Genomic DNA, 17,683 nt, shown 5'->3' on the forward strand with positions numbered 1-17,683 from the left:
GGCTACTTCCACTCCCCTAGAGAACAATTCCCACCTAATTCTCAGAGGATCACCTTGCTTTCTACTGCTCCCAGAGAGGAGCTGCCAACTGCAGCCAGTACATCATACCACCCACCTGTAGCCAGCCTGTCATGCACACACTCTGTCTTTCTCTTGTAACAGGATGAGCTGCATGTGCTCCAGCCTCAGTGACTGCATCCCATGTGCTCAGGACACCAGGGAAAGAACAGCCCAGCCATCCTGGCTCTCTCTCCTGCATCACAATGTGCTTGCTTTCTCCTGGATCACCCCGTTAACAGGCAAGGGCACCTTGCTGTCTCACCTTAGAGAAGCATACCCTTTCAACCCACATTTGTCTCTTAAGGCGAAACTCTCCAGAAGAGTGCACTAGACTCACCACTCCATTTATAGTAAAAATGCTCCCATACCTAATTTCTCTTGAACCTACTCGAATCAGACTTTGATCTCCAACCACTCTGTCTAATGAGGGGCACACATAATTTGCTTTGCCACATAACTCTAGTTGCTGCCTGGGGTGGAGCAGAGGGAGGCAGCAGTAGGGAGGTAATGTCTGTGCTGGAGGAGAGGGGAGGGAGCGGTGGGGCTAAAGTGAAGATCCTGTCTTTGAAGTCTAATTTGGAGATCAGATTAGTAGGACCAGCTAGAAAGTTTAAAGTGGGAAGGAGGAATAGAGGAGAATCAGAGGCGACTCCTCTATTTTTGTTTTTATTGTCATTACGAGGACAGCCAGGAGGGAGGCAGGTTGGAGACTGAGAGTCCACATTTCTGTTCTGAAAATTCAGTTCTGAGACTCCATTCAGGCATTCTTTTTGGAGATGTCCAGCAGGCGTCTAGTACAGGAGTCTGGAGTATTGGAGAGGGGCGGGAGCTGAAGAGGGCTCTTTGAAATATGCCAGCATAAGACGATTTTAAGGTCAGTGACCTAATGAAGTTACCTGGAAGGAATACAGAGATGGCCCTCCTTCAGGTGCTAATGCCCCTGAGACCACTCTGCCTTTCTAGGCTTATGTCGTCTTCTTGCCTGTCAGCATTCCTTGCAAGATATGACTAACAGAACCCAGAATCCACGGGCTCTCTTTGCCTCTTTGCTGTGGAACAGGCTGCCTTCCCTTACCCCCCGCATCCCTGGGATGCCTTCTCCAGCTCCTGAGGCCTGGATCCCAGGGCAGCACTTCCATTCAGCTTACTCCATCTCCCCACAAAGAAATCCACCCACCAGAGCTATCCCGAGGACACCCACACCATCATCAACACACAAACAACCTGCTCATCAGGCATCTGTTGCTTCTTTCCCTATTACAACAGATGAGAAACATATTAAAAATCTCCCTCTAGGAAGAAAGTTTGGCCAAAACCTTTAGTCACTGTACTTGAAAAAGAAGCAAAAGAAAGAACACAGCCAGGGCTGCCTCGGTCACAGTCAGACACACACCTGTGACTTTCATAATAAATGTGTTCTTATTCAATTATAGAATTGCTACAGATGTAGATTAAATCAAATAGAAATCTCTGATCAAGATGCCTTTGTGAGGTTATACAAATGCATTTCCCTTACCTGTCTCAGGCAAGGCTGGGACTTTGTGATTTTTATAAACATACCACTGTACTTTAGGTTTTCAGCATTTTTATACAGAAATTCCTGGGGCTGTCAGTTGGAAATACTTTTTAAATTTGCCAAGCTGAGAGCCAAGAGCGAGACGGGTTAGACTCTGTGAGCCCCTACTGTCCTAGTAGGTCAGGGCCAGAATTGCCATTAGTCACGTCAGGCTGGCTTATTAACAGGCAGGCTTTTTTCCCCCAAGTGATTCGTCTGCTGAAGTATAAACACTGACGCTCTGAAAGAGCATAGACTCGCATGTTTACTAATAGGCAGTCTTGCTTGCTGGAGCTGTAAGCCGTCCCTGCATTTGAGCAAAACTTCAATCTGGCCTTGAAGCTAAGGAGGAGGGGAAGCTGTAAATAAAGATTTAACTCCCTTGGTTCCTGAGCCATCTTAGAACCTGAAGACAAAATAAACTCTTTACAGTTTAAAAAGTCAAATAAATGATTACACAGATTATTGACCATGTCAAAATCTAAAACTTATTTAAAGACATTTAAGTCCTTTACCTTGTCTTTTTAAAAGTTCCTGATTTCAACAGGAAATCCTGTTATTTGCAACAATATGCATGAATCTAAAGAAGAGTATGCTAATTGAAATAATCCAAGCATAGAAAGACAAACAAGGCATGATCTCACTTATATGTAGAATCTAAAGAAGTTACACCTATAGCAGCAGAGAGTAAAGGGGTAGTCACCAGAGGCTGGGGAAGGAGGCTGGTGACATGGAGAGGGGAGATGCTGATCAAGGGGGTAAAAAATTTCACTTAGACATGAAGAATGATTTGGGGGGATCTATTGTACTGCATGGTAACTGTAGTTATTAATGTATATTTCAAAATAGTTGGCTGGGCTTGGTGGCTTATGCCTGTAATCACAGCACTTTGGGAAGCTGAGGCAGGAGGGTCATCTGAGGTCAAGAGTTTGAGACCAGCCTGGCCAACATGGTGAAACCACGTCTCTACTAAAAATACAAAAATTAGCTGGGCATGGTGGTGTATGCCTGTGATCCCAGCTACTCGGGAGGCTGAGGGAGGAGAATCTCTGGAATCTAGGAGGCAGAGGTTGCAGTGAGCAGAGATGACACCACTGCACTCCAGCCTAGGCAACAGAATGAGAGTCCATCTCAAAAAATATATGAAAATGAAATAAAATAATAAAAAAATAGTTAAAAGAGAGGATTTTAAATGTCCTCAACACAAATAAATAAGTATTTGAGATGATGAATATCCTAATTAACCTGATTTGCTCATTCCACAGTGTATATATGTATCAAAACACTACATTGTACCTCATAAATATATACTATATATATTATTTATCAATTAAAAATAAATTAAAAATAGTTGAATACTAGAAACATAAAATGCATAGATAAAAGTTGCTGATTTCAACATTTGATAACACATATTAGTGTAGCATCTCTCATTTCTCATATGGAAGCTCTAGATGTTATGAAATCAGCTTTATACAAAGCCAGCCTGTTCTCTGTTAGGGCCCTGAATAAGGGCCTAAACACAAAGCTCTCATCCCACAGTGAGATGAGATCTAAGCCTTTGCATTTCTGCATCTCATCCCGTAACCCCCTCTCATGCTAAAGCAGCACTGGTTCCATTAAGGCATGACAACCACCATGATTTCCACTCAATTTTGGGCAAAAAAGACATAATAAATCACTTTTGATAGGACTCAAACATCCATGTTTCATTACTCCCAAGCACCGTAAAAATCCAACTGGGTTGAAATAAATACTAAGAATAACCTTTAAGAGGGCAGATGACCAGGCTCAGATGCAAATTTACTAAATCAGAAATTAATGAAATGAATTCCAGGAATCTGTATGATTAAAGTACGCTCTGGGGGGATCTGAAGCAGCCCCTCTAGAATCCATGCCTTGGCTGACATTGGAAACCACTGATCAATGAATTCTCCATAGGGATTCAGCTGAACAGGCATAATTTGAAAATATTTTGTTTGAATCATATCTTAACAGACTCTTTTATTGAGAAAATAGATTGAAATAATTTATCTCTGAAACTTTCTTTAGGTTTTAGTCAAGCTTTGGACCTCAGAGCAGAGCTTTTCATGCAGCTGAATCCATTTTTTCTCTTCTTCGTGGTTAAAACCAAGCTTTTAAAAACATGTCTATGGGAGTGTATCAAAGTCATGTATAATAAGCCAAAAGATCTGGGAGACAAAAGGAACATTTTTCTAAAGTGTCACCAGTTGTTTATTCATTGTTTATTATTAAAAGTTAACAATTTATCTTAACATAATGGGTTCATCTCAACAGAAGAGCCAGAGGAAGGAAAAAACAAGTGTTGTGACTCACTGCAGAAGACAAATTTTACTCCCAGGATTCCCTTGTGAAAGGAAGAAGTAAGAGAAATAAAGATAAATGTGTTTGAATGCTATTGTATACCTTATGCAAGCCTAGCATTATAGCAAATATTCTGTTGCTAGATTTGTTTTGGGAAGATTATTTTTTCAAACTCATAAAATCAGCTTAAGCAACCCCTATTTCATTTGGAAAAGTGAGTATATAGGTGTTGCTTTCAGCCACCACCAACAAAACAATTAAAGTTTAATAAAGGACAGGGAAGGACAAACTGAATCAGCAAACAGTGGCCAATTAGACCAATGCCTAAAGGATCTGTGGAGCTTTGAAAAAAAGTAGTCCAATTCCTACCACACATACTCCCCTACCCCTGGAATTCTGACTTGATAGGTCTAGGAACTATTCTGACCCTGCACTTGAACTTTTAAAAACTTCTCAGGTAAATTCACCGACTTAGAATGGCAGTAGTCTTTAAGAATCATCTGAACATTATTTGAAAGGGAAATGAACAACAATGGAGACTAGCCAAATACAATTGACTGTTTATTTTAAAGGCTTTCTTCTTTAAGATATTTTTGCAAAAATCACTTAATGGAACATTATCAAAACAAATCAGCAGTGACACACTCACATGCACACCCCTATATCATCTAGTCAGTTCACCATTAGTTCCAGAGATTACTGTTCACCCTGCACCACCTATTTTCTCTTGTAGGAACCAGCTACGTGTAGCTGTGCTAAATGATTCAGCCTGGTACTTACTCTAGAAATAAAAAAAATTATACATTGATGACAAAAGCAGCATTTTAAGTTGGTGCTCAAAAGTTTCCAGAAAGATTCATAACCCATGTAACTATTTGTGATAGACTAAGATGCAAACGAAACTCATATCTTTGATATGAAGGTATCAAAATATTGAGCAGAGATGGTACTGTTTCAGAATCAACAGCATTCCTTCCTTTCTCGTGCATCTATTCCTCCCTCTACTCAGCACTTTTTTAACCAAGGCTAGGCTCTGCTCCAAGCACAGTGGTAGGTCCAGGGTGGGATAACAAATGAAAATCCACATGGGACCCCAGTGGTTTTCTGGGGGACCCCAGTAATTACCCAGGAAAGATACAACAACTTATAAATTGAGAATATAAGATCCTATGGACATTGAGAGAAAAAAGGGATTATATCTGACAGGGATTTGGAATGACCTAGTCTAGTTATTCCTGAGGTAAATGTGATTTTGTTTTAAAAAAAGGATAAAAGTCTTGGCAAGCAAAGCAAGAAAACAAAAAAATAATTCTTGTTAAGAACAGAAAACCAAACAGCACATGTTCTCACTCATAAGTGGGTGTTGAACAATGAGAACACATGGACACAGGAAGGGGAACATCACACACTGGGGAGTGATGCTATCCCTCCCCAAACCCCTAACACCCTGCTAGGGGGATAGCATTAGGAGAAATATCTAATATAAGTGATGGAGAAATGGACGCAGCAAACCACCATGGCATGTGTATACCTATATAACAATCCCGCATGACCTGCATATGTACCCTAGAACTTAAAGTATAATTTTAAAAAATCAAATCACTATAAATTAATAACAATAATAATTCTTGTTAAATATTAGTTTTTGTTTATCTGTAGCATAGTAGGCCCTCAGTAAAGACATATTGGATAAATAAACATGCCAATAGATTTAAAAAATCCTTCTCTGAAGCCCTAGCAAGAAATAGGCAATCAAGAGAGGTTAACTTATATGTAAGTGTGCCCTGACAAATCCCCAGAAGGGCAAGAGTGGGAATAAGATCATCCATGCAAAAGCAAGCTACACCACAGAATTCCAGAAAGAAGAGAGGGAGAAGAGCATCTGTACAAGAGTGAACTGAACAGCAGAACCTCAGAGGGACAAGAGTGAGGAGAAGAACATCTATGCAAGAGTGAACTACATAGCAGAGCCCCAGAAGAACAAGAGTGGGAAGAAGAACATTCGTGCAAGAGTGAACTACACAGCAGAGCCCCAAAGGGACAAGAGTAGGGAGAAGAACATCTGTGCAAGAGTGAACTGCACAGTAGAGTCCTAGAAGGATAAGAGTGAGGAGAAGAGCACGTGTGCAAGAGTGAACTGCACAGCAGAACCCCAGAACGACAAGAGCAGGGAGAAGAGCACCTGCACAAAAGTGAATTGCACAGCAGAACACCAGAAAGACAAGAGTAGGGAGAAGAGCATCTGTGCAAAAGCAAACTATACAACAGAGTCCAGAAGAGCAAGAGTGGGGAGAAGACAGCTGCATGAGAATGAACTACTTGGAAGAGACCCAGCACGAAGAGAGCTTACCCCATGTAGACACAGACAGAAGGGCAGAGTGGGGAGCATAGTGAGGGAGTAGGGAAAAAGCACAGGGTGAGGACATGAAGGTAGGATGTGGCCAAACCATGCAGAGTCATGAGCATCAAGATCAAGAGACTGAATTTTATTCTAAGTTAAGGTGAAACCAAGGAAGTGTTTTTATCTAGGGAAGTGGCATAATTAAATTTTAATTTTACAAGAATAATCCAGATGTGTATCAATTGGATAGGATAAGAAGAGAAGCTGGAAATGAGGAGATTCATTTAGAGCATATTTCCAGGCCTGACTGAGAGTCAATGGCTGCCACACTGTCTGAAATCAGTCCACTTTTCTCTTCTCAGTGCCACAGTAGTCATTGTATTGTGGTACTGAGAATAGAAAAGTGGACTGACTTCAGACACAATTCGAAGGCAGAAGTCAAAGGATTTGCTGGTGGTGATTGATAAAGGCCCCAAGAAATCACATCAGTGTTTCTGACTCAACCAGCTGGGTAGATGGAGCTTCTATTAAACTTGATGGGGAAGTCAGTGGGAAGAATGAGTAGAGGTAGGGGCAGGAGCTGTATCTCCTGCTCCCAGACATATGATCAATATTTCCAAAGCAATATGGGGAAATAATTTACATTAAATGGGTGAAAATTCTATTTCAGGGGTATTTACAAATTAAAGGTGGAAAGAAGGACAAAGAAGTGACTGGGATTCCTCGAGTGATGCAGGTTCTCTGGAGTTAGGACAGATGGCATTAGAGGTGGGACTCTGGTTCCTCTCATCTCAACCCTGACTGCCTACTCTGTCCCCAAGAAAGGAACACAGGAGCTCTGCAATTGCCTCACACAAGTTTACCTTGTGAGTATTTGTGGTTATTTGCAATTGAAATGCCTGAAATCACCTATCAAATGCTACAAAGATAGAATAACATATTCTAAGAAATTGTAAAAATATTAATCTAAAAGGATTTTTAAAGCTGAAAGACTTTTTTGGAGCTTTGATTCTTTGAAAAAGGCAGAGAAGAGGTATAAGCTGTTAAGGTTGGTAAATGAATTAAAAAATGGGTGAAATAAATATGAAGATTAATCTGTAATGATTTCATTTTAATAGTTTAAAGATACTTTATCTGATTTCCTCTTTGCTAATTCTTTAAATCATTTTTATAATGAGTTGTATATTCAAATCCATGCAAAGCAAAGTCCACTCGATGAACATATTGTCAATAATAATATCCCTGCCTTTCTAGTCAATGAAGATGGGTCTGACTGACTGTCCCAAGGGCCTGTTCCACAGGTGTGTTAGTATCAGAGGACAGGATAAGTGGACATCCATGCTCTCATCTGGTGACCAGGGATGTGGCTGGAAGACTCTGGGGGAATAAAGTTAGTCATAGATTCAGAGTAAACTAGTCTGTGATAAATAACAAAACTTTCCAGAAGACAATAAATAGGCCCATGACTTCCTCCAATAAAAAATTCTCTCTTCTATTTAAACTAATGACATCTAAAACTGCTAGAATTAAAAACTTTGCCCAAATTGTGAATGTATTTCACCCCAAGAAGGCACACCAAGTGTCTGGCATTTTGAGATATGTATGACAGGAAGTTTTGCCCAGTTTCTGAAAATGACCTTAAGGGCCAACAAAGGGAATCACCCACTTTACCACTGAGATTGGCAGTGACAGCCTTTAGGACAACCACAAAGAAGGCTTTTCATTCATCCTAAGTCATGAAGTTCAAGGTTTGCAAGGAATCTGGGCAGCCATTCAGCATCTTACCATTCTGAATGGTTCCATGTTTTAAATGATCAAGTCTGTGCTTGAAGAAATAGGATCCAGGAAATTTAAAGCAGGAAGACTGAACTAAATCTCAGGCTTAAACTGAGCAGATGTTGAAAGCCTAATTATAAGATGACAATAAAATGACAGATTTATCTCACTCTTTGTCTCTTGCTCTTTAAAATAACAGCAACTTGAAACTCAGAGTTGAGACTTGAAGTACAGCCCATTTGGTCATATCATGTGCTAGAATGTTCAGATGCTGTGATAGGCTAATGGACACTAGGAATTAGAAAGTAAGATGCAATCTTTGAGGTTCAGAATAAATTTCCAAGTAATGTTAGCAGAACTTAATTTTGCATCCCTGAATTTTTAGCAGATGGGGATGACTTATAATGGAATATTCTTTTTATCCTTCACATTTGACTTGTCAGACTGTTAAGAAGATGTCTCTTTATACAAGCTGTGGTGACTGCAATTCATATTTGAATAACTATTTAATTTATTAGAAATTTGATTTAATAATACATTAAAATACTGTCTTAAAAATAAGGCCTCAAATCTCATGTAATAGCTAGAAGGAGTTGTAAACAGGATTACACAAGATAATACCAGTTTTGGGAAATTATACGTTGTTTTATTATATAAATAACCATTTTTTACTCAATTTAATCTTCATAATAAAACTCTTCCTATTTAAGATTTCAGATCAGGAATTATTTCTCCCAGTTATGATTGATTTGTAGATCTGCTTCTGAATTAAAGTGAATAAGACCACAGACGTGCCAGACAAGAAAGAACGCTTGATGGCAATTGAGGAGAAGTGTTTCCTTTCTGAAGTTGGCTCTTGGTAAAATGCAGGAGCAAGGCACAGCCTCCCCCTGCACTGCTATCTCTACTTCCCCTGGGGATTTTATGGGGAATCCTTGGACTTATGAACACCTTTAAAACACCAAACTTGAGCCTTATCAAACCAGTGATGATTCCAGAAGACTTGGGAGTCTTTCCCAGGGATTAGTTGCTGCTTTAAAACAACACTGCATTTGAAAAGGAATTCTCCCAGGCACCAGTGGATTAATCTTGCTATTTCTCCATTGAGATAAATGAAAGAAGAAATAATGCCAGCAAACACTGTTCTTCCAGTATCCTCAAAAACCAAACATTCTAGAGTGCAAACGCCAAGATTTATAAGCAGCAGGAAGTATGTTTTGGTGTCGAAAATAAAATAAATCTCCTGCTTATTTTGGCCAGGTGCTTATATTCTTTTCAGATTCAAGTCCAGATTGTCACATGGAAACAATTTTTCCTTGTGATTTAATCTCAAAAGATTCACCCACCCTCTTGCTTCTCCTGGGCTACCTGATGGGCTGGAATGTGCCAAGAGAGTAAAAATCAATATCTAAAATAGCCCCAAACAAATTTAACCGAGAAGGAAAATAATGCCATAATTAGGACATTTAGTATTTTCAATGTTCCTAATAAATAATGTTTAGAGTATCTGTTCATCTTATTGTTATCTTTAAATAATGTGATTAATAATACATAAGGCTTTCATATTCAAGCAAATTTCAAATGGAAGTGAAGTCATAAATCTATCTCTGAAAATCAAAATCAGAAAGGAAATATGATTTTAGAATTAACCCATGTGACTGCATTGTGTTATCTTCCTCATCAGCTCTATAGCACCTAATCATGGCCTCACAGTCATGGCTTTTTGTTGATCAATGTAGGCTTTCTTAGTCCTATGGCAAAGAGCATTTGTCCTTGGTCTTATAAGTTCTTTTTATAAGAAGCTTTGTAACTCATCATGGTTATCGGTTATGAATGGCACAGAAGAGATTCTTTTACTGAGTGAGTTGGCCTCAAAATGTCTTCCCATTTAAGTTTCCATAATTCTAAGAGGAAATGTCTTCCTATTTAAGTTTCTATGATTCTAAGAGGAGCACTGGAATTCGGCATTGCTCTACTACCTCTCAAATTGGAGAAGGACAAAATGAGCAGAGCAAACAGAAATTTATCTAAGCAAGCAAAATGAGCAGGCACTGTGGCAGGTGCTTTTTACCAGATATTTTATTTAGCGTTCATAGTAACTATGTGATATAGTATTAGTAACTCTCTTTTGTAGAAGAAGAAAGAGAATAAACAATTGTCTCAGCATCACACACTAGGCAGCCTCCATGTCTGACTTCTAAGTCCACTCAATTTCAGTAATTATCCTTTCTCTTACTTCTATAGTTACTATCTATGAGGATAGATAATTTATAGTTTATAAAGCCTGGGTCAGAAACAAAAGCTTGACATCTGGATGAAGGATTGATGGGTGCAGCAAACCACCATGGCACATGTATACCTATGCAACAAACCTGCACTTTCTGCATATGTATCCCAGGACTTAAAGTAAACAACAGCAACAACAACAAAATCTTGCCTTTATAAATAATAAAAATAAAAAATCCCCAGCCTGAACAACCGGAGTTACTGGTTTACTTTCACCAAACTTAGGCAAATTTTGGTAAGGATTATTTAAATAAAGTCATTTTCAAACTATAAATGTAAAAAACAGTCAAAATTTAAATTCTCCATCTTAAAATTGTAATGTCGAGAAGAAGAGAAAGCACTCTTCCATTTTTAGAATACTAATGCTTGCCTTCTGGTGTGAAGTCTTGAATGTAAGATGTAAGCAGTTAGTAGCAACTTTGATCTTACTGTAATGACTTTTACACCAAGCATCATTTTAACATTTGCCTTAAAAATAGCAGAACAGTGATATGCAAGGTGATTACCTACCTTTTACCCATAAGAATTTTAGGCTGGGCGCGGTGGCTCAAGCCTGTAATCCCAGCACTTTGGGAGGCCGAGGCGGGTGGATCATGAGATCAAGAGATCGAGACCATCCTGGTCAACATGGTGAAACCTTGTCTCTGCTAAAACTACAAAAAATTAGCTGGGCATGGTGGCACGTGCCTGTAATGCCAGCTACTCAGGAGGCTAAGGCGGGAGAATTACTTGAACCCAGGAGGCGGAGGTTGCAGTGAGCCGAGATCGCGGCATTGCACTCCAGCCTGGGTAACAAGTGAAACTCCATCTCAAAAAAAAAAAAAAAAAGAATTTTAGACAACATCATTTCTATTTTTTGGAGATGGAGTCTCACTCTATCACCCAGGCTGGGGTGCAGTGGTGCAATGTTGGCTCACTGCAGCCTCCACGTCCTCAGTCCAAGCAATTCTCCTGCCTCAGGTTCCTAAGTGGCTAGAATTACAGGGACCTGCCACCACGCTCAGCTAATTTTTTTTATTTTTAGTACAGATGGGGTTTCACCATGTTGGCCAGGCTAGTCTCAAACTTCTGACCTCAGGTGATCTGCCCACCTTGACCTCCCAAGGTACTTGGATTACAGGGGTGAGCCACCGTGCCCTGCTAGACAATATCATTTCCAGTTTGCAAAGATTAACTGAATTATACCCTCTCTTTATTGTTTTTTAAATAGGCATACAAGGCAATTGTCTGCTTTTTTGTGAACCACATAAATCATTTTCTGTGAGAATTTTCCTCTCTCAGTGTCTTAGTGGTTAACATTCTCAATATAACTTCAATTAACTTCAGTTTTACAAGTTTAATATCTTGCCAAAGCTTATGATTGAAAACCTTTAGTACTTGCAAGTGTTTTGCATCAAATGTCCAAATCAAATATTTTTAGTCACCTTTTCCTTTGTAAATGTTACCTTTCCACTAATAAATCAATTACTTTTTAAATTGATGTCACCTAATCTCACCTAACAAAGTACACTTATTAGAACATAACAGTGTCCTGAGGCAGGTCAGGGGGCAGTGTGAGAGCTGTCTGACATCTCCCATACTCAAGGATGAAAATATGGCAAGCTTCCAATTCAGCAGTTATTCCTGAAACCTTTCCACCAGCTAGCAAACATACATTTCATTCATTATTTTTACCTTTTTAAAATTCTCACACTTTTCCAAATATGTATGCTTTTCCCCATTGGAGTGCTTCAAAACAACTTTATCAAAGCGTGCCAAGTTAACACCACTCCACTGAGCAGGACAAGATGCACAGACTGGCAAGCTGCCCTGCAAGGAGGAATTTGTTTTTTTCCCCTAAAACAACCAGATGTTACTTCTTTAAATATTCTGCAATAACTAAAGTATCCAGACCAGTTGGACCATAACACTATGCATAATCTTACATGGTCGGTCTCTGAGATAATACCAGGTGATAGTTTGGGATGGTGAGTCAAAGCCTGGCCCTTAACCTATGAATACCCCTGAGCCTGTCTCCTTATTGCTAAGGTGTGGACCAGAGTGTCTGCCCACTGGCACTGCATGAGAGTGTCATGCAAAGTGACTATTCATGTTAAGTCAAGCACTGTGAATCATAACGTTCTCTGAATGCTCAGTTGTTATTATCATAGTTCTGCAGCTTATTAAGGGTAAAGGTCCTCAGAAATCAAAGAAGGAATAGATATGGAGTTGGATTTACCAATTCTTCATTTTCAAACTCCAGGTTACACTGTGCTCCTTCGTCTGTCACGGGTTTCTGAACAATGTTTCTACAGAGAAGCCAGATGGTCAGACTAGCAATGAACATCCCGATGTCAGGTACAAACACTCTGATCCCATTGCCAGCATCAGCTCCCTTTAAGCTATAAAGGAAAAAAAAAAAAGGAAGGGTAGAAAATTTAGTTCTCGTATTTCTGTGGTTATACTGCCTTATAGGATGTTTCAGTCTTCTTAATGATTTAAAATTAAAGATGCTCAATTTCTCCCTAGAAGGTACCAGAAAGCTTTTTATTGACCTCAGTGTCTTATAAAACCTACACATTCAGGAAGATTCCAGTGTTCCCTGAAGTTTCAGAAATATTATAAAGAACTCTTGAACCAATTCTCACTCCTAAAACATGCTAATAGATTATGTCATTGTTAAATAAACCACGTGTCCAGTAGAAATGCAGTTGTTTGCAATCTCGCTGAAGCAGTTAAAAACTAGATACATACTAGTAGCTAGAAGATATTTTACTTTTAAAAACCGTGTGCAGTGGCTCACCCCTTTAATTTCAGCACTTTAGGAGGCTGAGGCAGGCGGATCACCTGAGGTCAGGAGTTCGAGACCAGCCTGACCAACATGGAGAAACTTCATCTCTATTAAAAATACAAAAATTAGCCAGGCTTGGTGGTGCATGCCTGTAATCAGCTACTTTGGAGGCTGAGGCAGGAGAGTCACTTGAACCCAGGAGGCGGAAGTTGCAGTAAGCTGAGATGGCGCCATCGCACTCCAGTCTGGGCAATAAGAGCGGAACTCCATCTCAAAAAAAAAAAAAAAAAAAAAAGACATTTTACTTTTGATATAAGTCAAAGCTAGAGGGAAAATAAAGAAAATGTTAAAGCAATCCTGAAATCCAGGACCTCTTCATTATTTTGTATACTTGGTTGATTTTGTCTTCTGTATTATTCCAAGAAAGGTGGATCCAGTACACTTTTTCTTTTAATCCTAGAGAAGCAACATGAACTTAGAAGATTTGAATTCAAGTCTAAGTCTGAAACTTAGTAGCTGCATCCTACTGTGGGCTTATCACAGTCACCTGTTCTGCTGTGCTGAAGAAGTAATACTATTTGCCTTCCTTATTTTATTCAAGTGACACGAGATACTAGGCCATGGTTTTAGAAGAAAATATAAATACATATGTATGAAATAATGCTTGTGAATGTTCTTTGTAAAGAATGAAACACATATTTTCACTCAAGTCTCATTTTGAGAAGAGCAGCATCAATTGACATTTAGATAATTTTCACATATATAGGGCATTTTTGTTATAACTGAGATCCTGAAACAAATATATTTAATAATACAGCAGGCAGCAAAGGCCAGAAGGTGAAGTGGAGAGGAGAAAAAGCTTCAACTGGAAGAGGAGGAGAGATCTGTCTGGAAAGGTAATACAAACACCATCTGTGATTTTGGGAGGCATCCAGGGGTAATGAATATGGGAATGAGAGGCAGTATATTGAGTTGCCAGCATAGCTGGCCAGCACACATCACCTCAGCTGAAATGTGTTCTGGCTAAGCTCACTCTGCTGCAAGACATCAGAGCTTAATAGCCATTGGCAGACTTCTCACACCATTCAGCACACGACATGGGCCAGCCACGTCCCTCATCCGGTGCTAGACGCCTGCCCTGTGTACCTCTGCAACCCTAAGCAACTGGGCTTGCAGTGTTGTAGCAATGTGTAGTACTGTAACCACAGTACCTATAACTATTATTAAAAGCCACATGAAGAGCAATTCCTGGCATGTTCTCTGCTCACTCATATAATACAAAATAAACTGCAGCAAGAAAAAGCTAATGAAATGACTAGGTGATATGAAGAGAAAGTTATACAGACTTAGGTTTATAAAATGAGTTTAAAATAGGGGAGATACAGGTAGACGAGTCAAGAGTCTGTACCAGCATAAAAACTTCTGGGGAAGATAAGACGATCTATGGAAAAATTACGCATCAAACTTCAAAAAAAGGGTTAAGTCTTTGAAAAAATGTTTATCAGAGATAAAACTTATTTAGGGAAAGGAAGCAAAATATAGAGCAATATACCATGTAAATACATACATTATATGTGTATATATATTCATATATACTTTAAGTGATTACACACTGTATTTATTACATATATTTTGGTAAAATCACTTAAAAATAATAAATAGCAAGAACCTCAGCATCTAGGAATAGCTACTGTTAACGTTTTGGTAAATAAAAGTAACCAATAATACCTGCCATTTCCTGAACACTTACTTCATGCTAAGAACTTTAGATACATTATTAATTAATCCAACCAATCATTGTATTGAGTTAGGCATTATTATTCTCCTTTTACATATGAAAACACTAAGGCTGCAAAAGGCAATCTAACTTCCCAAAAGCCACATAGAGAGAGAATAAAATTATACTCCATTCTCCTCATGTTCACTTTTATGCTTTCAACTGCTTTCTCATGTATGTGTCCACATGGCTTTCCTTTCCAATCTTCGTTCTATACATGGTTGTGCACATTTATAATTCACAAAACTAGTTCATTATTTACCTATGGTTTTCAAGCTAATTTGTTCACTTAACATGTCACTAACATTTTTACAACTCGTTGACAATTTAATATATCATCACACTAATGGACAGACAGTATTTATTTAACTAGTCAACTACTGTTATCCATAGAATGTTTCCATTTATTTGTTACTACAATATACATAAAAATTAAAACTTAAAGAGTCATCTAATCTAGGATCTCCCAGGAATCAATTCTCAAACCAATCAGATTTGCTTTAAAAATGGTCTAGCCTGAAACTATGAAACTACTAGAAGAAAACATGAAAACTCCTAGAAGAAAACTATAAAACTACTAGGAAAAAACCCTGTGGAAACACTTCAGAACATTAGTCTGGACAAAGACTTTTTTTTGGGTAAGACCTCAAAAGCACAGGTAACGAAAGCAACAGTAGACAAATGGGATTATATCAAGCTAAAAAGTTTCTGTCCAGCAAAGGAAATAATCAACAGAGTGGAGAGACAGCCTAGAAAATAGGAGAAAATATTTGCAAAATATCCAGACGAAAGGAATTAATAATCAGAATATATAAGGGACTCAAACAACCTAATAGTAAAAATAAATAACCAATTAAAAACAGGCAAATGACTCAACAGACATTTCTCGAAAGAAGACATACAAGTGGCCAACAGCTTATGAAAAAAAATTGCTCAATATCACTCATCATCAAAGTAATGCAAATCAAACCACAACTGGCTAACCTCTTATCCTAGTTAGAATGGTTATTACCAAAAGACCAGAAAAAAAAGTGCTGACAAGGATGTGGAGAAAGGGGAACTACTGTTGGTGGAAATGTATAATAGTGTGGGCACAATAGAAAACAGTAGGAAAGTTCCTCAAAAACTTAACAATAGTACTACATGATCCATCAACCCTACTGCTAGGTTTATGCCCAAAAGAAAAGAAATTTGTATATCTAAGAGATATCTGCACTTCCATGTTTATTGTAGCACTATTCACAATAGCCAGGATATGGAATCAGCTTGACTGTCCATCAACAGATAAATGGATCAAGAAAATGTGCCACATGTACACAATAGCATATTAGTCAGCACTAAGAAAGGAATAAAATCCTGTAATTTGCAGCAACATGAAAGAAACTAGAGGTCATTATTTTAAGTGAAATAAGGCAGACACACAAAGACAATGTCTGAGCTAAAAAAAGTGAATCTCGTAGAGACAGAGAATAGAGAGGTGGTTACCAATGGCTGAGAAGGATGGTAGGGAGGTGGAGTGAGAGTAACTGGTTAATGAGAATAAAATTAGTGTTCAATAGCACAGTAGGATGGCTATATCATTAATGGTAGTTTATAGTATGTTTCAAAATAGCTAGAAGATTTAAAATGTTCCCAACACAAAGAAATCAAAAATGTTTACTGTGATTTGATCACTATATATTATATGCATGTATCAAATATACCCCAAAATATGTACAATTATTACACATCAACTTAAAAAATGATCTGAAAGAGGGACTTCCCTGTGAAAGCTTCATTTTTACAAAATGGCCTCTAAACTCTTATTCCATTAAAAAAATTCTTGTAATAAAGGTTTTAAAATATAGCAAATTCCTTTTATTTGGAGAAAGCATAAGAAAACTCAATTAAGGAGCTTCATCCAAAGTACATTTATATTACAGTAATGAAATCTGATGACTGAATTTCTCATAGGAAAATTACAGAGATTCATCGTATACTTTGAAAATCTACCTAACATGATTGAACAGAGTAAACTAGAATTAATATCGTTAGAATGAGAAAAAATGGGGATCAAGGAAAGAAACCAGTAAGAACAAAGGCCAGGTTTCAGTGACTGTTTCAGTGTGGGGCTGAGGTCAGGAGTAGTAGCAGGCTGGTACTACTCAGGTGGATTTTTGGCAATAGATTATTATAGCTCTTTCATGGAAAACAAATGGTGTCCTTTTATGAAAAGCATCAACCAAGTAGAGTCGAGAGGAAAAGACTTCTCAAGTGACAGTAACAAGAACTCCAGCTGTGGCCTCAGCTGCTTCTTGCAGCACAACAGACAGAGCAGGAAAGCCGGAGCCTTATACCTTTCCCATCTGTGGATTGCATTAAGCTTCCAATTTGCAAACAGTCACTTTGAGGCAACAGTCTCAGCTTTGTGCTTTTTGGTCCCCAAAGAGACATTTTATAGCATACATATATTAAGGGAATAAATGAATGTAGCTTGCTAAAGCAATCACTCCACCTGCTGTGATAGAATTTAGCTACTGAATCCAGAATTGGGCTCCGATCTCTGCTTAGAATGGAATCATTCAGCCATAGAGGTGCTAAACTATTAACTACTACTTTTGGCTTGCTGAGTTAACAAAGCAGTGCATTCATAATACTGCCACTGCAGAAACAATGATACTTTTAAAAAGTATGTACAATAAACAGGTCATAGTCTGACTGGCATGTCATTTGGAGACCATCTTATCTATAATGTTTCCTTCTTCACTGCTTACTAAAGTATATTCATCAAAATGCCAGTCCTCAGAAATGCTG

The 17,683-nt window shown here is 38.5% G+C and overlaps 1 protein-coding gene across 5 annotated transcripts in view; it reads right to left on the reverse strand.

The window, feature by feature from the left end:
- The window catches only part of PIEZO2 (piezo type mechanosensitive ion channel component 2), a 442,776-nt gene that overhangs the window by 176,766 nt on the left and 248,327 nt on the right, over positions 1 to 17,683 (reverse strand). For all 5 annotated transcript variants that reach the window (XM_074383783.1, XM_074383781.1, XM_074383780.1 and 2 more), the window contains exon 5: positions 12,562 to 12,724. In XM_074383783.1, the coding sequence (XP_074239884.1) occupies positions 12,562 to 12,724 (163 nt within the window). The remainder of the gene's footprint in view (positions 1 to 12,561; positions 12,725 to 17,683) is intronic.

This window comes from Saimiri boliviensis, chromosome 13 (assembly GCF_048565385.1).
Source record: "Saimiri boliviensis isolate mSaiBol1 chromosome 13, mSaiBol1.pri, whole genome shotgun sequence".
In the NCBI taxonomy this organism is placed as follows: Eukaryota; Metazoa; Chordata; class Mammalia; order Primates; family Cebidae; genus Saimiri; species Saimiri boliviensis.